Raw genomic sequence first — 17,618 nt, forward strand, 5'->3', positions numbered from 1 at the left:
GTATTACCTCAGTGTGGTATTACAGGCCTTGCCCTCAACCCAGGGCCACAGATCTCTCTTGCCAACTTCCTAAATTTGTCTTAGGATAGGAAAATGCCTTACCCTGACCCTTTTTGACTCTACTGCTCCAGAATTTAGTTTGAGGAGCTATATTAAAATTATTTGGAGGGGAATGCTGGGAGAGTTCAGTTGGGTTGTTATTTCTCCTCCACCATCTTGGTTCTGTCCCTCTTAACAGATTTTCCAGGACATTCTAGAAAGCCTTTCTTTGAACCTTGAGAATCTATTTTCTATTATTAGAGTATCTTTTTCTCTCTTCAGATATGGAAACCAAGATTTAGAGTGGAGACTTTCCTTTCAGGTATCCTCATTCTTGTCAGGTCCAGAATAACTTATTTTGCTTATGACTTGTCTTCATATTTTGAAGAATGAAGTTAACAGCAAGGGAGAGCCAGAGATTGTTAGTTACTCTACTTTGGACAGAGATAGAGGTCTAAAGATATCTAGCTATCTTGTCTCTAGAGTAGAAAATCCTCTGTTTCCTATTATGAGTTCAACAAACACATGAATATCCTTCTTACTTTGTTGTCAGACCTTCTATACTCAATTTTCATTGTTAATATTCTTACAATACAGTTAACTATCTACTCACACTAAATCAGAATGAAAATTTCTGGGTACTGAATTTTATATTTTCAAGAGAGAAAACAAGCAAATTGATCAAATAAAAAAAATCTTGTCTATTTTACAATTTTCATAGTAGGCCTATTTAGTTTTTCATCATTGAACTGACTAAATACCTAATCGTGTAGTATATGAAGAGGATGATATTAAGAAAGTTGCTTTGCCTGACCTGTCTTCAAATCAAGTTGATCTAATTAGTAAGTACATTATTTAGTCAATGTTTTCAAATTATATTAAGAGAAAACTTTATCTTATGAGTCAAAGCCTTATCATTGTTTTATCTTTAAAATTTGCCTTGATCTTTTGGTAGCCAGGAAAACACAGAAAGTTGAGACCTCTCAGGTATGACCAGAAAGTCATCAGCCTGAGTCATGCACAAAAATGTTCTTTATTAAGATTGCCATCAAACCTTGCATGTTCAATCATATACAACAATCATCTACTTTTTTTCTTTAGTCTGTGATTTCCTGGATATAGGGAGTCTATGTTGAGGAAGCTCCCTTTAACAAAACAGAGTCACAACTGTTGCAGAACATGCCTGGGGCATGGAGAGGCAGAAGGACAGAAGCAGCTCCATGATCCAAAGCTTCTAGGTTGCCCAGTGGATAAATCATTTGGATAAATCAGACCACCTAAATAAAAATATGAACTTGATGATATTTCCTTGCAGTTCAGTTAATCTCTGTCTATCTCAGTTTCCTCAACTTTAAAATGGGGATGACAATAGTATGGGTCCTATTGTGAAAAATCAAATACTCTTTGTTTAATATTGAGCATGGTACTTGACCCACTGGAGTTGCTTAATAAAGGTTACTTCTCTCCCACCCCTTCAGCCAATACCTGGCAGAGGCAGGAATAGAACAGAGGTCTTTCTGACTTCACTGTCATTGTTTCATCTAATATTCTATGCCACTCTGACTCCAAGGTCATTACTCTGTCCAATACTCCATGCAGTATCTCATCACATGTATTCATAACTTTAAGAAAATTAGGACGAACCTTATTGCATCCTTAATTATACTTTTACAGAAGGCAAAAAGACAGACTAATAAAATGAGGGAATAAATGTTTCAGCCTTTTCAGAGTAGTCATGTTAAAACAATTTCCTTCTATTGGATGAACTAAATATATCTTATTTATAGTTCAGGAAAAGGGAAAATCAAAGATAGAAGTACTTTTCCCGTGGATCTACAGATGAACTCTGAAGAGCAATATAAAGACCATACAAGTGAGTTTGCCCAGAATGACATAGTCACTACTAACAATTAGCAAACTTTTTTTGAAGACATTTTTAAATTCGGCAGTTCTTTGATTCATAAATATGAATTTTAATCGTTTAAAGTTTAACTTGATGAAAAGTACCCTGAGAAAAGTAGAAAAAAAGTGACTTCCTCATCTATTGACTATAATTAGAGTCATTCTTCAAGTTATCCATGAAAATCTTCATTTCTTTATTGTCTACCTACTAGGCTCTGTTGTGCCTCACTGTCACAGACCTATAATTTAAAATAAGGAAAGACTGTTTCTATAGTTTTTCTAAAACTTTGATAGAATATATTTTAAGTAGTTTTCCTCTATTGAATAGATTGCAAACTTCTAATTTTGTAGTTATAGAGGGTTGAAAGATGATAGCTCTTAAACCATCAGTTATAGCACTATATTTTGTGTCCCTGCACCTTAAATGGGTCTTATATATAATGCACAACTTGTCCAATAGAATCTGGATCCTTTCCTTTCTTATTGTGCTATATAGCCCTTGTGTTCAGCTACTGACTTAAGACTGACTAGTCTCTCCCTAGAGAGTGGCTTCTTGATGAATCCCAAATTGCTCAAAATAAAAATAAAACCAATAACATGTATTAAGAGATTATTGAACTTAATTAACATCATTAGTTTGTTTCATAAAAAATACAAATAATACAGCTTCATAGAGACCAATTAGTGTTATGATCTGTTTATTTACAGAAATGCTTTCACATAGAAATTAAAAGGTTTGTAGATAATCAGTAAATTTGTTTCAATTCTGACAATACCAATTTCCTTTTTCTTTCTTCATTATAGATGATGAAGAATCTTCAAAACTTTCAGATGTGATCACCTCAATTACAAGTCTGATACAGCACTTAGACTTAGACAAAGTAGTTGGTAAGTAGGGAATTAAAGTGGTAGAATTCTGAAATTCATTTAGAGGTGAAAGTGGCAGAAAAAGACCTAGAAGTTAAAATGAATGAAAAGTATAATGCTTTTTTAAACTAATAATGAAAAAATGAACAAAAAGTTGTGGATTTCTCCTTGAATAATTTATTCCCTTAATAATCAACTAATCCAATATTTATTTCATTTTTTGATTGCTATTTTACTTTATTTTTCCAATTACATGTTATGAAAGTTTTTCAACATTCATTATTTGCATATTTATGTTGTATGCTTTTCTACCACCCTTCCTTCCCACCCCCCTCCCCTTAGTAGGAAACAGTCTAGTGAAAGCTGTATGAATTTATTTGTGTTTAATATGCTTACATATTAGTCATTTTGCTTGAGAAATTAGGACTAAGGGTAAAGAAAAAAACCATTCAATAGAAAGGAAAAACGAGAGAAATTTTTAAAAATTGAAGATAATATTCATTCAGATTCTGTGGGGGGGGGCATTGTTTGTTCATTTTACTCTGTATACCTCTGGATGTGGATGATGTGGTCTACAACAGGTCTCCCAGGGTTGTCCTAGATCTCTGAACTACTGAGAGGAGCTGCATCCATCATAGTTGTAACCAATATTTATGGTGGGGAGAGCAGAAAACAAAGCAAAGTTCTTCCATCAAAGAGATGTTACTGATGATGAGAGATGCAACCCATGGGAAAAAGTAGAGACCTAGAAGAAGATTCTAGTCTAGGTTTCTCAGTTTCATCGTGAACATGGTGGATAATGTAGAGGTCAGTCAGTCATTTCCTCCTGGATGTCTGAATCCCTGGACATGTCTGTGCTTTCTGCTTGAATGCTTTCTGTGAAGGGCAATTCACTCACTCCCTCTTCAGACAGCCAATTCCACTTTTCAATAGCTTTGTTTTAGACCTAAATCAGAAAATAATCTGCCAATTCATAAATTGTATCTATTAATTTTAGGTCTGCTCTCTGTGTTATGTAGGCTACCTAAATCCTGGTCCATTAAGTAATCTATCAAATACTTGATGACAACTATGATGTCCCTACCAAGTCTCTCTTCATGACACTAATTCCTTTAAATATACTTTATATAACACGGTTTCAAACACCCTCTTAATAATATAGATAATACAGATCTTGAATTCTGACAAAGGCAGAGTAGAGTGAAACTATTACCTTCCATTTCTGAATCAAGGGTTCAGATGAGTGTGATTTAAGAACTGAAATACATTAAAAATTGTCTAACTTCATACAAGTACATTTTAATCTAGGAGGAAGCACTTTAGTGAAGTAAAATAGTGTTTAGCTTTTGGTCTCTTTAAACACTAGGATTTTGTGATCGCTCCTCATCTTTAGCAAGTGTTTTGATTCATGTTTCAATGATAAATTGGTAAGATTATTTCTGTAGAAATATCACCATCTAGGTGATGATGATAAGAAATATATAAAAACAAATCTCCAAATATAACCTTGATAAATTACAGTTGACATAATTGTTTACACAACAGTAAATTATGAATATTGTCTACTGAGACAAGGAGGGATTAGAGTTATATTGGTCCAGCCAGTCTTTTTGCCACTGAAGTCATGAACCTTGTACTTAATTACTTTTCTTTTTCAATCTTTTTAGAGATAAGCATAGATGATTTATTAAAGAACACAAAAGAAGTGAGTTCAATGGCAGCATGGACAGCTGTTTCCTCAAAAACTTCTCCGAAGCCTCTTCAGCAAGATAAAATATCTGGTAAGAGAAAGATTATCAGCCAGTAAGCATTTCTGAAGTAACCTTTACAACCCAGGTACTATGCTAAGAGCTGAGTATATTTTAAAAAAAAAGAAGAGGGGCAGCTAGGTGGTGTAGTGAGTGGATAAAGCACCGGCCCTGGAGTCAGGAGAACCTGGGTTCAAATTCGGTCTCAGACACTTAATAATTACCTAGCTGTGTGGCCTTGGGCAAGCTACTTAACCCCGTTTGCCTTGCAAAAAAAAAAAAACCTAAAAAAAAGAGAAGAAAGATAGGTCCTGCCATTGAGGGGCTCCCAATTTAATGACAGAAATAATAAGCAAATGAATATGTACAAACAATACATATATATATATATATATATATATATATATATATATATATATTGGATAAATAAGAAATAATTAACTGAGGGAAGGTGCTAGAATTAATAGGGAATCAGAAAGACTTCTTGTAGAAGGTAGGATTTTAGTTGGAACTTAAAGGAATGGGTAAGAGCCAGTAGAGAGCAGTGTCCAATAATCTGGAGAGAAGCAAGTACCAAGTTGAAGACAGTGAGCAATAATATCAAAGGCTTTAAAGAAATTTAGAAGAATCAGGGTTGAGAAAAGATCATTAGATTTGACAATTAGGAATGATTGAATGATAAAGGATTTTAGGGAATTAAGAAGGGAGTGAGAGGGGACGGCTAGGTGGCGCAGTGTACAGAGCACCAGCCCTGGAGTCAGGAGTACCTGAGTTCAAATGCAGCCTCAGAAACTTAATAATTACCTAGCTGTGTGGCCTTGGGCAAGCCACTTAGCCCCATTTGCCTTGCAAAAAAAAAAACCTAAAAAAAAGTGAAAGGTGAGAAAGCCAAGGCATTTATTGTAGACAATCTTTCCAAGGTGTTTAACCTCCAAGGGCAAAATAGATAGAACATGATAGTAGGAACAGAAGGGTAGAGGAGGGGGAGACATGGGCAAGTTTGGTAGTCAGTAGTGAGAATCAGTAAATAGGAAGACAATTATTATACAAATTCAAATAAGATAAATAGATTTGTAGTACAAAGTTTAGAACTTCTATAAATTATGATTGAAGTAATTGTTTAGGCAACAGCAATTCATGAAAGCTATCTAATAAAGCAAGGAAGTGTTCCATCTATATTGGTCTACTCCCACCAATGGAGCATTGAAATCTATCTTCTTTTATCTCTTTGGAAATAAATATAGATTTACTAAAGGACAAAAAAAAAGTTCAAAATTATCACAGTCTTTTCCACAAAGAAAGAAATTTGGTAAGAAAGAGTAATGGTTACTGATTAGTGAGGAAAAGCAACATATCTGGGTAACAGAGTGTGTAGAAATAACAAGACAACAGATTGGGGGTGTTGTTCATGGTCTATGTGGGACAGAGTGGTAGCACAAAGATTGAGGGAAAGGCCTTCCTAGGAATAAACCTAGGGTGAGGATGATTCCCAGTATTTCAAAGATCTAAGTCTTCCTACATTTTCCTTCCCCAGAACAATTTCTGTCCATTACATTTCCAAAGCTAAAACATCTTAACAAATTCTCTTCTTCCTGCCTCCTCCTTCATGTCAGTATCTACTCTCCCATCCTAGAGGTGACGTTTCTTTGTTCTTTTGATCATATATTCTTCAATTTGCCCCAGACTCTAGCACCAGCAATTTGTTATACATCTTCAATCTTTCCTCACAGGTTCTTTCCCAACTACCTGCAAATATGTTCAGATGTCCTTAATAGCAAGACAAAACAAAATAAGACTGACCCTCCTTCATCACTCAGTCTGGCTAAAGTGCTATCCTTCTCTTCTTCTAATTCAATCTTATTTTATTTTGAAAGATTTGAATTATGGATTAGAGAACAGATAGAGAGAAGAGAGATAGCAGACAGATGGAAGAAGGTAAATTAACTGTAAGGCTAAGTTAGAAAGGATATGATTGGTCGTGAATAAGGGTCTTGGTCAGGTTAGTGAAGAGAAGAGACAGTTAGATGCCCTTATTGAGACAGTTACTAGCTGTGTGATCCTGGGCAATTTACTCAATAACTGTCTCAGTTTCCTCATCTGTAAAATGAACTTGAGAAGGAATGGTAAACCTTTCCATGATCTTTAGCAAGAAAACTCCAAATGGGCTCAAAAAGAGTCAGACATGGAGTGGGAGTAAGGGAGCTTTAAGAATTGGGAACAATTCCCAGATTGAGAAATTGGACCACTGCAAGGATAAAGGTGATCTTAGCAGAAAGTAAATTTAGAGGAGAGTGAGTTGTAGCAGGGGAGATAGTGATTTCCATCTTAGCTTGATTTTGAGATGTCAGTGGGCTCTCCAGGTAGAGATATCCAGCAGGCAATGATGATGTAAGACTTGAACTCAGAAGACTAAATTTATCTAGATATATAGATTTGGAAAGTCCTCTAGAGATAATATTTGTAAAATGCTTAGCATTGTGTCATTTTCTGCCTGTCACCCCAATTTCTGTGCTACTTAATTTCTGTGTAGGACTCATAGTAATATTAGTAAAGTGATAATCACCCCCACTTAAAAGTGGGATATCCATTTAAGCTAATTTATTATTACTTATTTGCTATAGTAAAACAAACTTCAAGGGGAATAAGTAGAGTGGAAGACTGAAAGAGATGAATGCATTAAAAAAGGCATTATGGGCTAAGAGAAGGAAACCATTCTGGATCATGGATAAAATAAAGTCTTTGAATTAAGGTCATAAGTACTAAGGCTGTTACAAAGTTACTGACAATACAGGTGTACCTCCTGGCGCAGAGATTAGTCATGAAGGGACATGCTCTTTGGGGCGATTGTTTCACTTCCCATCTGACAACCTCAGGAAAACTCCTAATGGTATCACTTGATATAATGACCTTCTTGGAAGCATGTTCTGCTCTCACAACAAAGATTCCCAATCACTGGCTGCTTACAGGTTCAAATGGGAACATTTCTCTACCTGAGACACCCTGCACAAGACTCATCCATCCCCACAGCTCTCGTCCTTTCCTCCCATTTGTGACTGACTTCCCAGAGAAGGTTATCTACAACCATTACCTCCATTTCCTTTCCTCTTGGTCTCTTCTTAACTCTGTACAGTCTGGCTTCCAAACTTATTATTTAACTGAAAATGTTTCTCCAAAGAGACCAGCAATCTCTTAATTGCCAGCTCTAATGACCTCCTCACAGTCCTCATCCTTTTTGGTCTCTCTTCAGTGTTTGATATGACTGATCGCCCTCTTCAATATTCTCTTCTCTCTAGTTCTGATTTCATGCTAATCACTCAATTTTTGTTATATGTTCCTTTGATTGTTTTTGTTTTTTGCAAGGCAAACGGGGTTTAAGTGGCTTGTCCAAGGCCACACAGCTAGGTAATGATTAAGTGTCTGAGGCCGGATTTGAACTCAGGTACTCCTGACTCCAGGGCCGGTGCTCTATCCATTGTGCCACCTAGCTGCCCCCTCTTCTCTCTACTTCTTTGTGACCCTGCTTTGTCCTGGTATTACACTTATCTATCTGACCTCTCCTTTGTCTTCTTTCCTGGATTTGCTTCTGGACTAGTGTCCACTAGCTGTGGGTGTCCCCAGTTTCTCTGCCCAGTTTCCATGGATTTAACATCATCTCTATGCAGAAGATTCTTGTCCCTATTTATCTAGCACTAACTTCTAGCCTGACCTTTAATCTCACATCTTCAACTGCCTATTGAATACCTTGAACTGAATATCCCATAGACATTTTAAACCAGGAGCATATGTTTAACAACTGGCTCTTGGGGGACAGGCAAATACATTTACATCCCATTAAGTTTAATTTGCCTTAGTTATATGTTCTTTATCATTTTCCTAATTCTAGACAATAAAACAAAACAATAAATCAAGACTCAAATTCTTACTTCTAAGGTATAAGTGCTCACCCTGAAAATTTAACGATCAGCTCTTGTGAACTGGTTTGAGATTGTTCTAGTACCCTTCTATCTTAAATTTAATATGTCCAAAAACTGAACTCATTTTTCTCCCCCAAAACCATCCTTTCTTGCTGTTGTGGAGGATATTACAACCAATCACTCAGGCTTATAACCTAGACATAATTCTTGATTTCTCACTCTTACTTTCCAACCCAGATCATTTCCAATCACCTAAATCTTGTCATCTCTCTTATATGCCCCCTTGTCTCCTTCAACCCTGCCACCATCCTGATTTAGGACTCTCGTAGCTTTAGGCTTACTTCTAAACTGTTGGAAAAAGTTGGTTGTTTGGTCCCACTGCCTCCAGTCCAGTCTACTAGCTTAGGTAATAAAGAGGAAATCAGTTCCATTCAGGTGTCCCCCATTGTCTGAGCCTTGTGTCCTTTTATTGATCTTCTTAAAGTGTAAATCTTTCTGTATTGCCCTTCTGTTCAGAAAACTCCACTGATCAATATAAAATCCTCTGGTGTTCAAAGGCTTCCTCCTCCCCTTTTAGTCTCCTCACACCTTCCTCACCTGTACATACTCTGGTCTCCAGTGACATTAGCCTTGCTCTTCTACCCTAGAAGATGCCTAGTTCATCTCCTGGCTGTCTTCCAGGCCTGGCTGTCCTCCAGGTCTGGAATGTTCTCCCTTCTCATCTCTGTTCTCCTTATCTGGAGGTAGTATCCTAGATCTATCCCTACAGCCTGAGCTTTTGAACTTCTCTGGAACTCTCCATCAGACCTTTGCTGGTGACTTTTTCTCCCTCCCCTCCTACTTTTCACTTCCTTCTCTATCTTGTTGTCCAACTTTAGACAGTAAGTTCCTCAAGGGATGGGGCTGGCTTTATTTTTATTTAATTTGTATTTCTGGTGCTTAGCAAAGGCACAGAGAAGGCACTTATAAAAGTAAAGTGATTTACTTAGGAGCCCAGGTGGAGTTCTCTTTATTCTCCTCAAAGAGAAAGGAATGGTAACAGTTGACAGAATATTATTACTAGTCCTCAAAGGCTCCTGGAATCCCGTTGTAAATTGTCATCTCATTTATCCTTGCACTAACCCCATGACAGAGATTCTGATTATTCCTATTTTACAAATGGGCAAATGGAAGCTGAAAGTGCTTAAGTGACTTGTCCAGGGTCCAACATCTGGCCAGTGTCTGAGGCAGGATTTGAATTTAAGTCCTCCAGACTCCAGTAGAGCCTCAGGTCACTGGTGCTGTGCCTTCTGAACAGTGCTGAGCAGCTCCTCCTCCTCCTCATTATGACTGGCCCGGGCTCGGGTTGGAGAGAGCAATCCAACCAAAGGGATCTGAGGTCCCAGCAAAGGAGCTCTAGCAAAGGAGAAGTGAAGACAGGAAAGCTCACCCAGACCCCTGTGCTTTTCTCTTCTACTTGTCAATGCAGACTTGCTGGAAGATGGAAGGGAAGGTCCGGGTAAGCGAACACCAATCCCACATCTGTACTCAACCAAAAAGACCTCTTCATCTCCATTCTATAAGAAAGGTAAATGTTATATATTAAAGCAGCTGTGGATAGAAAGGAACACACACACACACACACACACACACACACACACACAAACAAGCTCCTTGACATGCCTTGATTGAGAATCAGCCTAAATATCTTCAGTGATTGCTTTGTATAAATTCTGACTAAGGCATTGAATTTACATTGTCATCCTTAGGGGACCCTTCCATAATCCATATGCTATTTTATAAACCCCAGGAACTCTGTGGGGTTGAAGAGTAAAGGGGAGTAGTTTCATAGGGATCCAAATTTTTCCTTAGCTTAGGTAATAAAGAGGAAATCAGTTCCATTCAGGTGTCCCCCATTGTCTGAGCCTTGTGTCCTTTTATCCCTGCCTGGCTCCTTGGAAGAGGAAGAGCCTTGTGTACATTCTGATTAGGCCTGCTTTCCTCCCAACGAGTGAACCAAGGAGCCTGGCTCAGCCAGATGGGCAGTCAAATGAGGGCACAGACAGTTACCCTCACTCCCCAAGGCCTCTTTTCTCTCCTCCTGCTTGATACTTTTTAGATAAAACTCATTATGTGTGTGTGTGTGTGTGTGTGTGTGTGTGTGTGTGTGTGTGTGTGTGATAATAAAACCTAATGTCTCATTTCACCTATTTTTCCACCCAAAGCTCTACAGCAAGTTTTTCCAGTGGAAAAAAGTCGGAGATCCTCTTTGACAAGCTTTGGTTTAAAGCTGCATGTTAAGCCATCTCTGCTGGACAGAAGGAACTGCCCCAGGGCCAGCCATTTTCCTCCATTAAGTAAAATCTTAGCAGGTAATTTAGAAATACCATATTTTAATGCCTATTGGGATATTGTGGAAAAGAACTTAATTAAGGAGAAACAAAAAGTTAGTTACCATGTGAGCAAGCCTTAATGTCATGGCCTTATTTCTGGAATTGACAGGACAGGAGAACATCAGTTCCATGTCCAACCTCTGCCCATCTGACTCATTTTGGCATAGCTCCTTCAGCTGGGACACCCTAAGGCTTTCTCTTTTTATCATCTTTATGGAATCTGTTTCTGCTGAGGGTCCCTCACAGCACTCACCCCAACCTCTCAGCACTCATCGCATTTGCAATATCAACTCACCATCTCTCTCTCTCTCTCCCCTGAGCCTGGTTTTTCCTCTGAAATGCAGAGGATCTTTTAATTCAGAGCTACTTTTTAAATCTGTCTCTTCCTATAACCACTAAAAAAATGTACAGAGAAAAAGCTTCTTACTCCCTATTTCCCACCAGGTAAGCTATTAAAACTTAAAAGAGAAATAAAGACTGATGCAGTGACATCTGGCAGACTAGAGCAAGGGGAGGAGGAAGAGAGGGGGTTAGAGGCTGACAAGCCAATCCTTGGGGTTGGAGGAAGGTGGGCAAGGGAGGAAGAGATTTGAAAGGTAGCAGTGGAGATTCTCCTGTCTTGGCTTCTGCAGAACAGAACTCAGGGGCTGCGTGCCTCTGAATGATGTTTTTTTCTTTATTTTTATGATCCCTTTTGATTCTATAAAAACTATTTGCATGGGCCCTTCAGGCAAAAATTCTCTCTGGTTGGCTGCTATGGCCCTTTGACATTGATTCCCCTTCTCGGTTCTCTTCTTTCCCACCCTCTGGGATTCTTCCCAGGATTCTTCCCAATCTTCCCTCACCATGAAGGACACCAATAGCTCAGAGTTAGGGAAGTCACTGAAGAAGAGCCTCTTTCCTACTGTGTTATGGCATGTGTTTTTGGCATCTCAAATTGCCCTCTGAACACAGTTTTCAACGGAAAACACTGATATTAGGTATGTTCTATGATAATAAAATATTATATCCCCATCTTCATCATGGGTTAAAGAGATTTTGTGGGTTGGCTTGGTAAGCTTAACCCTTTGTGCATAGAACGATTAAATAACTGGAGACTTGAACAGATTATATCTGTGTTGTAGATTTTAACATCCTGGTGAGATGTTTGTCTTTTTCTGGACTCATGCAGAGCCCCACTACTAGGCTCCCTCAATCTTTCCAGGCAAGCATTGGAGGGGTGGGAGACAAGGATTACAAAGGAGACAAGTATTCCATCAAATGCTCTGTTTATTCACCAAAATACCAGTGCCTAAATACCTTTCCAGTCTCTAATCCACTCCCACAGCACTTTGTAAAATAAGATTCTGGTATTTAAGGATACCAGATGAAGATAATTCGCAATACTCCCAATACACAATGGTTCCCAACACTTGTTTCCTTACATAAAGAAATGCTCTGTCATGTCATTCAGCAAAATGTATTCAATTTTTCAGTTTCATCCAGATTAATGTTGTTCTGTTATTCTTGAGTTGTGTTCAACTCTTCATTACCCCATTCGGGGTTTTCTGGGTAGACACTGGAGTAAAGACACACTCCATTTCCTTCTCCAGTTCCTTTTAGGGATGATGAAACTGAGCCAGAATGAAATGACTTGCCCAGGGTACACAGCTAGTGTCTTCGGCAAGATTTGAACTCAGAAGAGGAATCTGATTGACTTCAGGCCAAGTGCTTTTATCTACTGTGCCACCTAGCTGCCCCATTCAGATTAATAGGCTAAACATTAAACTAGGAAGTATAGTTTGCTATTTGCTACAGAAATTGAAGGAATATCCATCAGGGAATGGCTGAACAAGTTGTGGAATATGACTGTAATGGTACATTATTGTGTTATAAGAAATGAAAAGCAAGATGATTTCAGAAAAACTTTAAGACCCCACATGAGCTGATACAGTGTGAAATGAGAACCAGTAATTTATACAATATTGATAAAATGACCAACTGTGAATGACTTAGCTATTTTTAGCATTACAATGATCTAAAGCCAATTCTAAAGGACTTATTTTGAAAAATGCTATTCACTTTCCAAAGAAAGAACTTTTTTATTTTTTTTAGGTTTTTGCCAAGGCAAATGGGGTTAAGTGGCTTGCCCAATGCCACACAGCTAGGTAATTATTAAGTGTCTGAGACTGGATTTGAACCCAGGTACTCCTGACTCCAGGTCCCGTGCTTTATCCACTATGCCACCTAACCGTCCCATGAACTGATAATATCTTAATGCAGACTGAAGCATATTGTTTTTCTTTCTTTTTTTTTCGGTTTGAGTTTTCCCAAAAAAAGTGTGTTACATGATTGTTTACTGTCTCAGGGAGGAGGGAGGGAAGGAAGGAAAAATAGAATATAGAACTCAAAAATTTAAAAACCTGAATGTTGAAAATTATTTTTAGATGTAACTGGGGAGGGGTGGCTAGATGGTGCAGTGGATAGAGCACTGGCCCTGGAGTCAGGAGGGACCTGAGTTCAAATCTGACTTCAGAAACTTAATAATTACCTAGCTGTGTGGCCTTGGACAAGCCACTTAACCCTATTTGCCTTGCAAAACAAAACCTAAAAAAATGTAATTGGGGAGAAAAATAAAATATTATTTTAAAAAAGGAAAAAAATTTTGCTACAAAGCTTAAAATGGTTATGGCACTGTGCTCTTCTGACCTGCCCTTAAGTCCTTTGGAATCTGGTGTCACTGCATTTCTATGGGATCATACATTCCATTTCATTCCCTCTTCTTGCCCTTAGAATGCTGTTATCTTAATTTGAATGTATATACTATTCAGGTCTGGAATTTATGAATTGCTTAGTTTATTTAATAAACTTCTAGTGACTACAATGTTCATGGCATTGTCTTCACTGCACATGGATATATTTTGGCTTTGTTCCCTTTTTAAAGTCACCATCAATATAACTTATTAGAGTTGTAATTATTACTGGAATTCAAAAGTATGAGATGTTGAGTTAAAAAAGGAAACTATTAATTACAAAGGAATTAAAGTCTTATTTGAGCATTCTTTCCCATTACTGATTCAATTTCTTTCTGTTTTAATGTGATGACACTATGCTTATTTTTATTATGAGCAGAAAAGAAAAGTGAATTATCATCCAAGATACAGAATCAGCAAGAGAGATATACTCCTGTGACTATTCCCTCCTATAGAAAAAAGGAGACAGACTCAGGTATTAACAAAACACTGCTCCATATATGGCTGGTAAGCATGCTAATGAAATATTTAAACTTTGAAAGATAAAGGTATGTAACATGAAGCTTTTATACTCAGATCAACCTATCTTCACCTAGGTTGGAAATTTTTTTTCATTGAATTTTCATTGTATTTTAAGAGGACCTTAATCAGAGCCTGTAGAACATCCTCAGTTTTAGGAAGGAGAGAAGGCCAGGTAAATACAAATAAGAGGAAGAAAGAGACATTGCGGAGAATATGAGAAGTGCAGGGTTCTGGAAGCCAAGATAAACTAGCTTTGAGTGTGTATTAGACTGACAGTGTCCAATACCTTAGAAAGGTCTAGGTGAATAGAGAAGTATAAAAGTCTTAAGTTTATTTGGAAATGCCTGAGTTCAGTCTGGAAAATACGGTTTTAGTAAATGGATGAGGGAAGCCAGAGTCATTTAGATGATAACTCCTGTCCAGAGCTCTTTAAGGGAATGGATGAATAGAAATGGTGGAGAGCGGTTGTAGTTACCCTTGAGGAGAGCAGGGGAAAAAGGGTGAGATTGTGCTTGAACAAGACTCAATATTGGGATCAAAAAGAAGGGTTTCTAAATCTATCTGTATGATTAATACCTACGTTAAGAAGGGAGGCAGTGTGGTGTAGGGGAAATAGTCTTTGACAGTCTGGATTTTAGATCTGAGGGTTGTTGCTAAGTGGTTTTGGCACTTAAATTAGGTATTCTCTAATTGTCCTCCCAGTTCTAAGATATTATCACAGAACAATAATTAAAAGTAATAGATCTGGAAATTAAAGGGTCATCTCATGGCATCTAGTCCAATTTTTTCTTTCCCCATTTTACAAATAAGTTAACTGAGGCAGAGAGAGGTTAAATAATTTCCCTAGGGTCACTCAGCTAGAAATGCCTGGAATAGGATTTTAATTTGGATCTTCCTGACTTCAGATCTAGGGCTCTGTCTCCATAGGACCACTTAGCTGACCCTAGGATCCAGTATTAAAAGCTTAGAATGACTTTCCTTTAAGTTGAGATTTCTGAGATGTTAAGATTACATCGTTACAGAAGAAATAAAAAAAATGTTCTTTTTATAGGGTATATGCATGTTGTCAACATTTGGACCATTTCACCAGTGCTAAAACATCAGGTGAGTAGATTTCAATAACTTGTGAAAATTCCTCACTTGACTTTTGCAAAGAATTAAAAAATACACGTCTAAGACAAGTTTTAAAAACATTTTTCACTTCAAATATTTTTCTGCATTTGGAATAAGTAATCAATTGCCCATATTTAAATGAGAATTGGATTTTGGCTAGTTGTATGGTAAATTCAATTTAGATTTTTTTAGAAATTCAAATTTATGTTTTTGAGAATTATTTAAGTCCCAAAGAATTATATAAAATATTGTGGGTGTATATTCATTGTCATCAGTAAGTTGTTACACTACATGCTAATCTTGGAAGATCATTGTTGCTTTCCACAATCTAATGCATGAAGAAGAGAAAGTTTAAATTCTTGAAAAATAAGAGAATAGTTAAAATTCAGTCCTTTAGTATGCCTTGTTGATGTTTTATTAACTTACCCTTGTTCAGTTCATTCTCATGCTTGACATTTGGTCTTAGGATGACATTCCTGGACCCATTATAACGAGATAGAACATTTTAAACCAAGTCAATAATTTTTTTGTGACTTCCTGTGTTGGAATCTATGTATGACTGGGTGAATCTCCCAGAACTATAAAGAACCCTGTTATTCCTAGATGTCCATGCATTCAACCTAACTAGCTTGTCCAACAGTCTTGAGGACTGGGGCAGACTCAGCCAGAGCTAAGACCACACACTTTTGAGGGTGTCTGCCAGGACTGTTCAAACTCTCAATAGCGTCACACCAAGCCACGTCTTCCTTTGCGGAAGCAGTGATGGATCTAGACCAGCGGTATGATTCTGTTACTTCACCTTCCAAGGCCCCCAGAAAAATTCTCTACAAACCCTAATTTAGAGACTAGTGGACAATGAAGCTAACAGAAGAAAGTTCCATGTGAATTTATGCAGCTGACCCCAAAGACTGCTGCTGCACCACAACCATCATTCTTAATACAAAACAAGTTTTTGAGTACAGCCAATGATAGTGAATGGGGGTGGGGGGAGGTGGGATGGTCCTAAAGTGACTGCCCTATGAGAAAAGGTCTCTTCTGGATTTGCTGGCATAGTCTCTGCCTGTCTATTCTAAATGACCTCTAGGGCAACTCTACTTGCATTGTAGCAGGGTCATGCAGAAATACTATTTCTGAAATCATTTGAGAATATTTAAAAAGGGAAAGGCCAAGAATAGTCAGCACATTAAGTTTAAGGGTAAGAAGATAGGAGAGAGAAAAAATAACCCCCAAACTAAAACATCTGGTGGCTAGAGACAATCCTCACTATCCCCACACTAAAAAGGTCCATCTTAATCTGATTTTTAATGAGGAAAATTTAAATATCAGTGAGCATAAAGATTAACTTTCCTTCTCTATTGGGGGGGAGGGGGGAGAGGAGGAGAAGAGTAATTTAGAAGATAGCACCAATCCAGAGCTCTTTATCAAGGAAATTCATTCATTAATTGAATATTCACACTGATTTAACATTTTAAATAAATGTAAGTAGCTTCTAGGCACCATTTAAGGACACGCTACTGAATGATATTAGGTCCCTCACCTTCATCATAGCCTCGAGAAGAATAGCTACAAAAATTAAATATACAATCTCATAAAGTTTGTCAATGAGAGTGGCCGGTAGATTCTTGTATTTGTTCACAGGAGTTACTGACCAGTGCTATATATTATATAAACCCTCTTTAGCAGATTCATTATCTGCAAAACCAAATTAGTCAAATTTCCATCTAGTAGCATTCAATATCTAAAAGGAATATTTAAATTGGGTAGCTTCCAAAGAAAGGATAGGTTGTTGCGAGTGAAGTTCTCTTAAGAGGACAAAGCAAAATACCAAGAAAGTGCCCAATTCATTCACTGAGCAATGACATGCACTTAAATTTTCAAAAATGGTTATCTACCTGTTATTTTGTTTCCAGGATCATAATTTACTTCCAGGAAAAATTTTCATACCACAAAAGTCAAGATGTTCTACAGTTAAGAAAACATTCAAATGATGTAATTCTTTCTAGTTTGTATAATTGGATTTGCTGTGTTCTGATTGAATATGAACTATTAAATGAAATCTGTTAAATGTGATTGGGAAACAAGAACTGTGAAAACATATTTTGAGAAATGCAACTATTATCAATTAAATGAAGCCTGTGTTGAATTCTTAGGATTATTTCCTTTCTTTTTTTGCATCGAGGGGGAAAATGCACAAATCAGAAGTCAGATTTTTTTCACATACTACTTCTTAAATTCTCAGTTTGTTTGCAGAGCACCTGCTTAAATTGAGAACTATGAAATATGTGGATCTTTATTTGGAAGCACTTACAGGCTAAGTGGGAATATTCATTTTAACTGGTATTAAAAAAGTGGGGATAAGCATTAAGAAGAAAAATGGGAATCTTTAAAAACGGAAAAGCCATCTGTGCT

At 37.4% G+C, this 17,618-nt stretch overlaps 1 protein-coding gene across 4 annotated transcripts; it reads left to right on the plus strand.

Annotated features, from left to right (window-relative positions):
- Window positions 1–293: 293 nt before the first annotated feature.
- Window positions 294–17,293, plus strand: LOC141492632 (uncharacterized). Of its 4 annotated transcripts, XM_074193125.1 has the most exons (10): window positions 342–361; window positions 761–881; window positions 1,827–1,912; window positions 2,746–2,829; window positions 4,476–4,589; window positions 9,939–10,037; window positions 10,675–10,821; window positions 13,954–14,049; window positions 15,148–15,200; window positions 17,120–17,293. In XM_074193125.1, exons 3-10 carry the CDS (start codon window positions 1,879–1,881, stop codon window positions 17,195–17,197), a joined length of 705 nt encoding a protein of 234 aa, XP_074049226.1. In that variant the 5' UTR covers window positions 342–361; window positions 761–881; window positions 1,827–1,878; the 3' UTR covers window positions 17,198–17,293. The 4 variants fall into 4 exon arrangements, with proteins under 4 accessions (XP_074049225.1, XP_074049226.1, XP_074049224.1 ...); XM_074193124.1 differs by having other exon boundaries at window positions 294–881; XM_074193123.1 differs by lacking the exons at window positions 342–361; window positions 761–881 and having other exon boundaries at window positions 1,097–1,912.
- The last annotated feature ends 325 nt before the right edge of the window (window positions 17,294–17,618 follow it).

Source organism: Macrotis lagotis, chromosome 7 (assembly GCF_037893015.1).
Source record: "Macrotis lagotis isolate mMagLag1 chromosome 7, bilby.v1.9.chrom.fasta, whole genome shotgun sequence".
NCBI lineage: Eukaryota > Metazoa > Chordata > Mammalia > Peramelemorphia > Peramelidae > Macrotis > Macrotis lagotis.

Excerpts from the sequence above, each read along its gene's own strand:
- LOC141492632 (XM_074193124.1), top strand. The coding sequence starts at position 1,879 with ATGAACTCTGAAGAGCAATATAAAGACCATACAA. Across the intron at positions 2,830-4,475 it reads AGACTTAGACAAAGTAGTTG|AGATAAGCATAGATGATTTA; the intron begins GTAAGTAGGGAA and ends CAATCTTTTTAG. Across the intron at positions 10,822-13,953 it reads ATTAAGTAAAATCTTAGCAG|AAAAGAAAAGTGAATTATCA; the intron begins GTAATTTAGAAA and ends TATTATGAGCAG.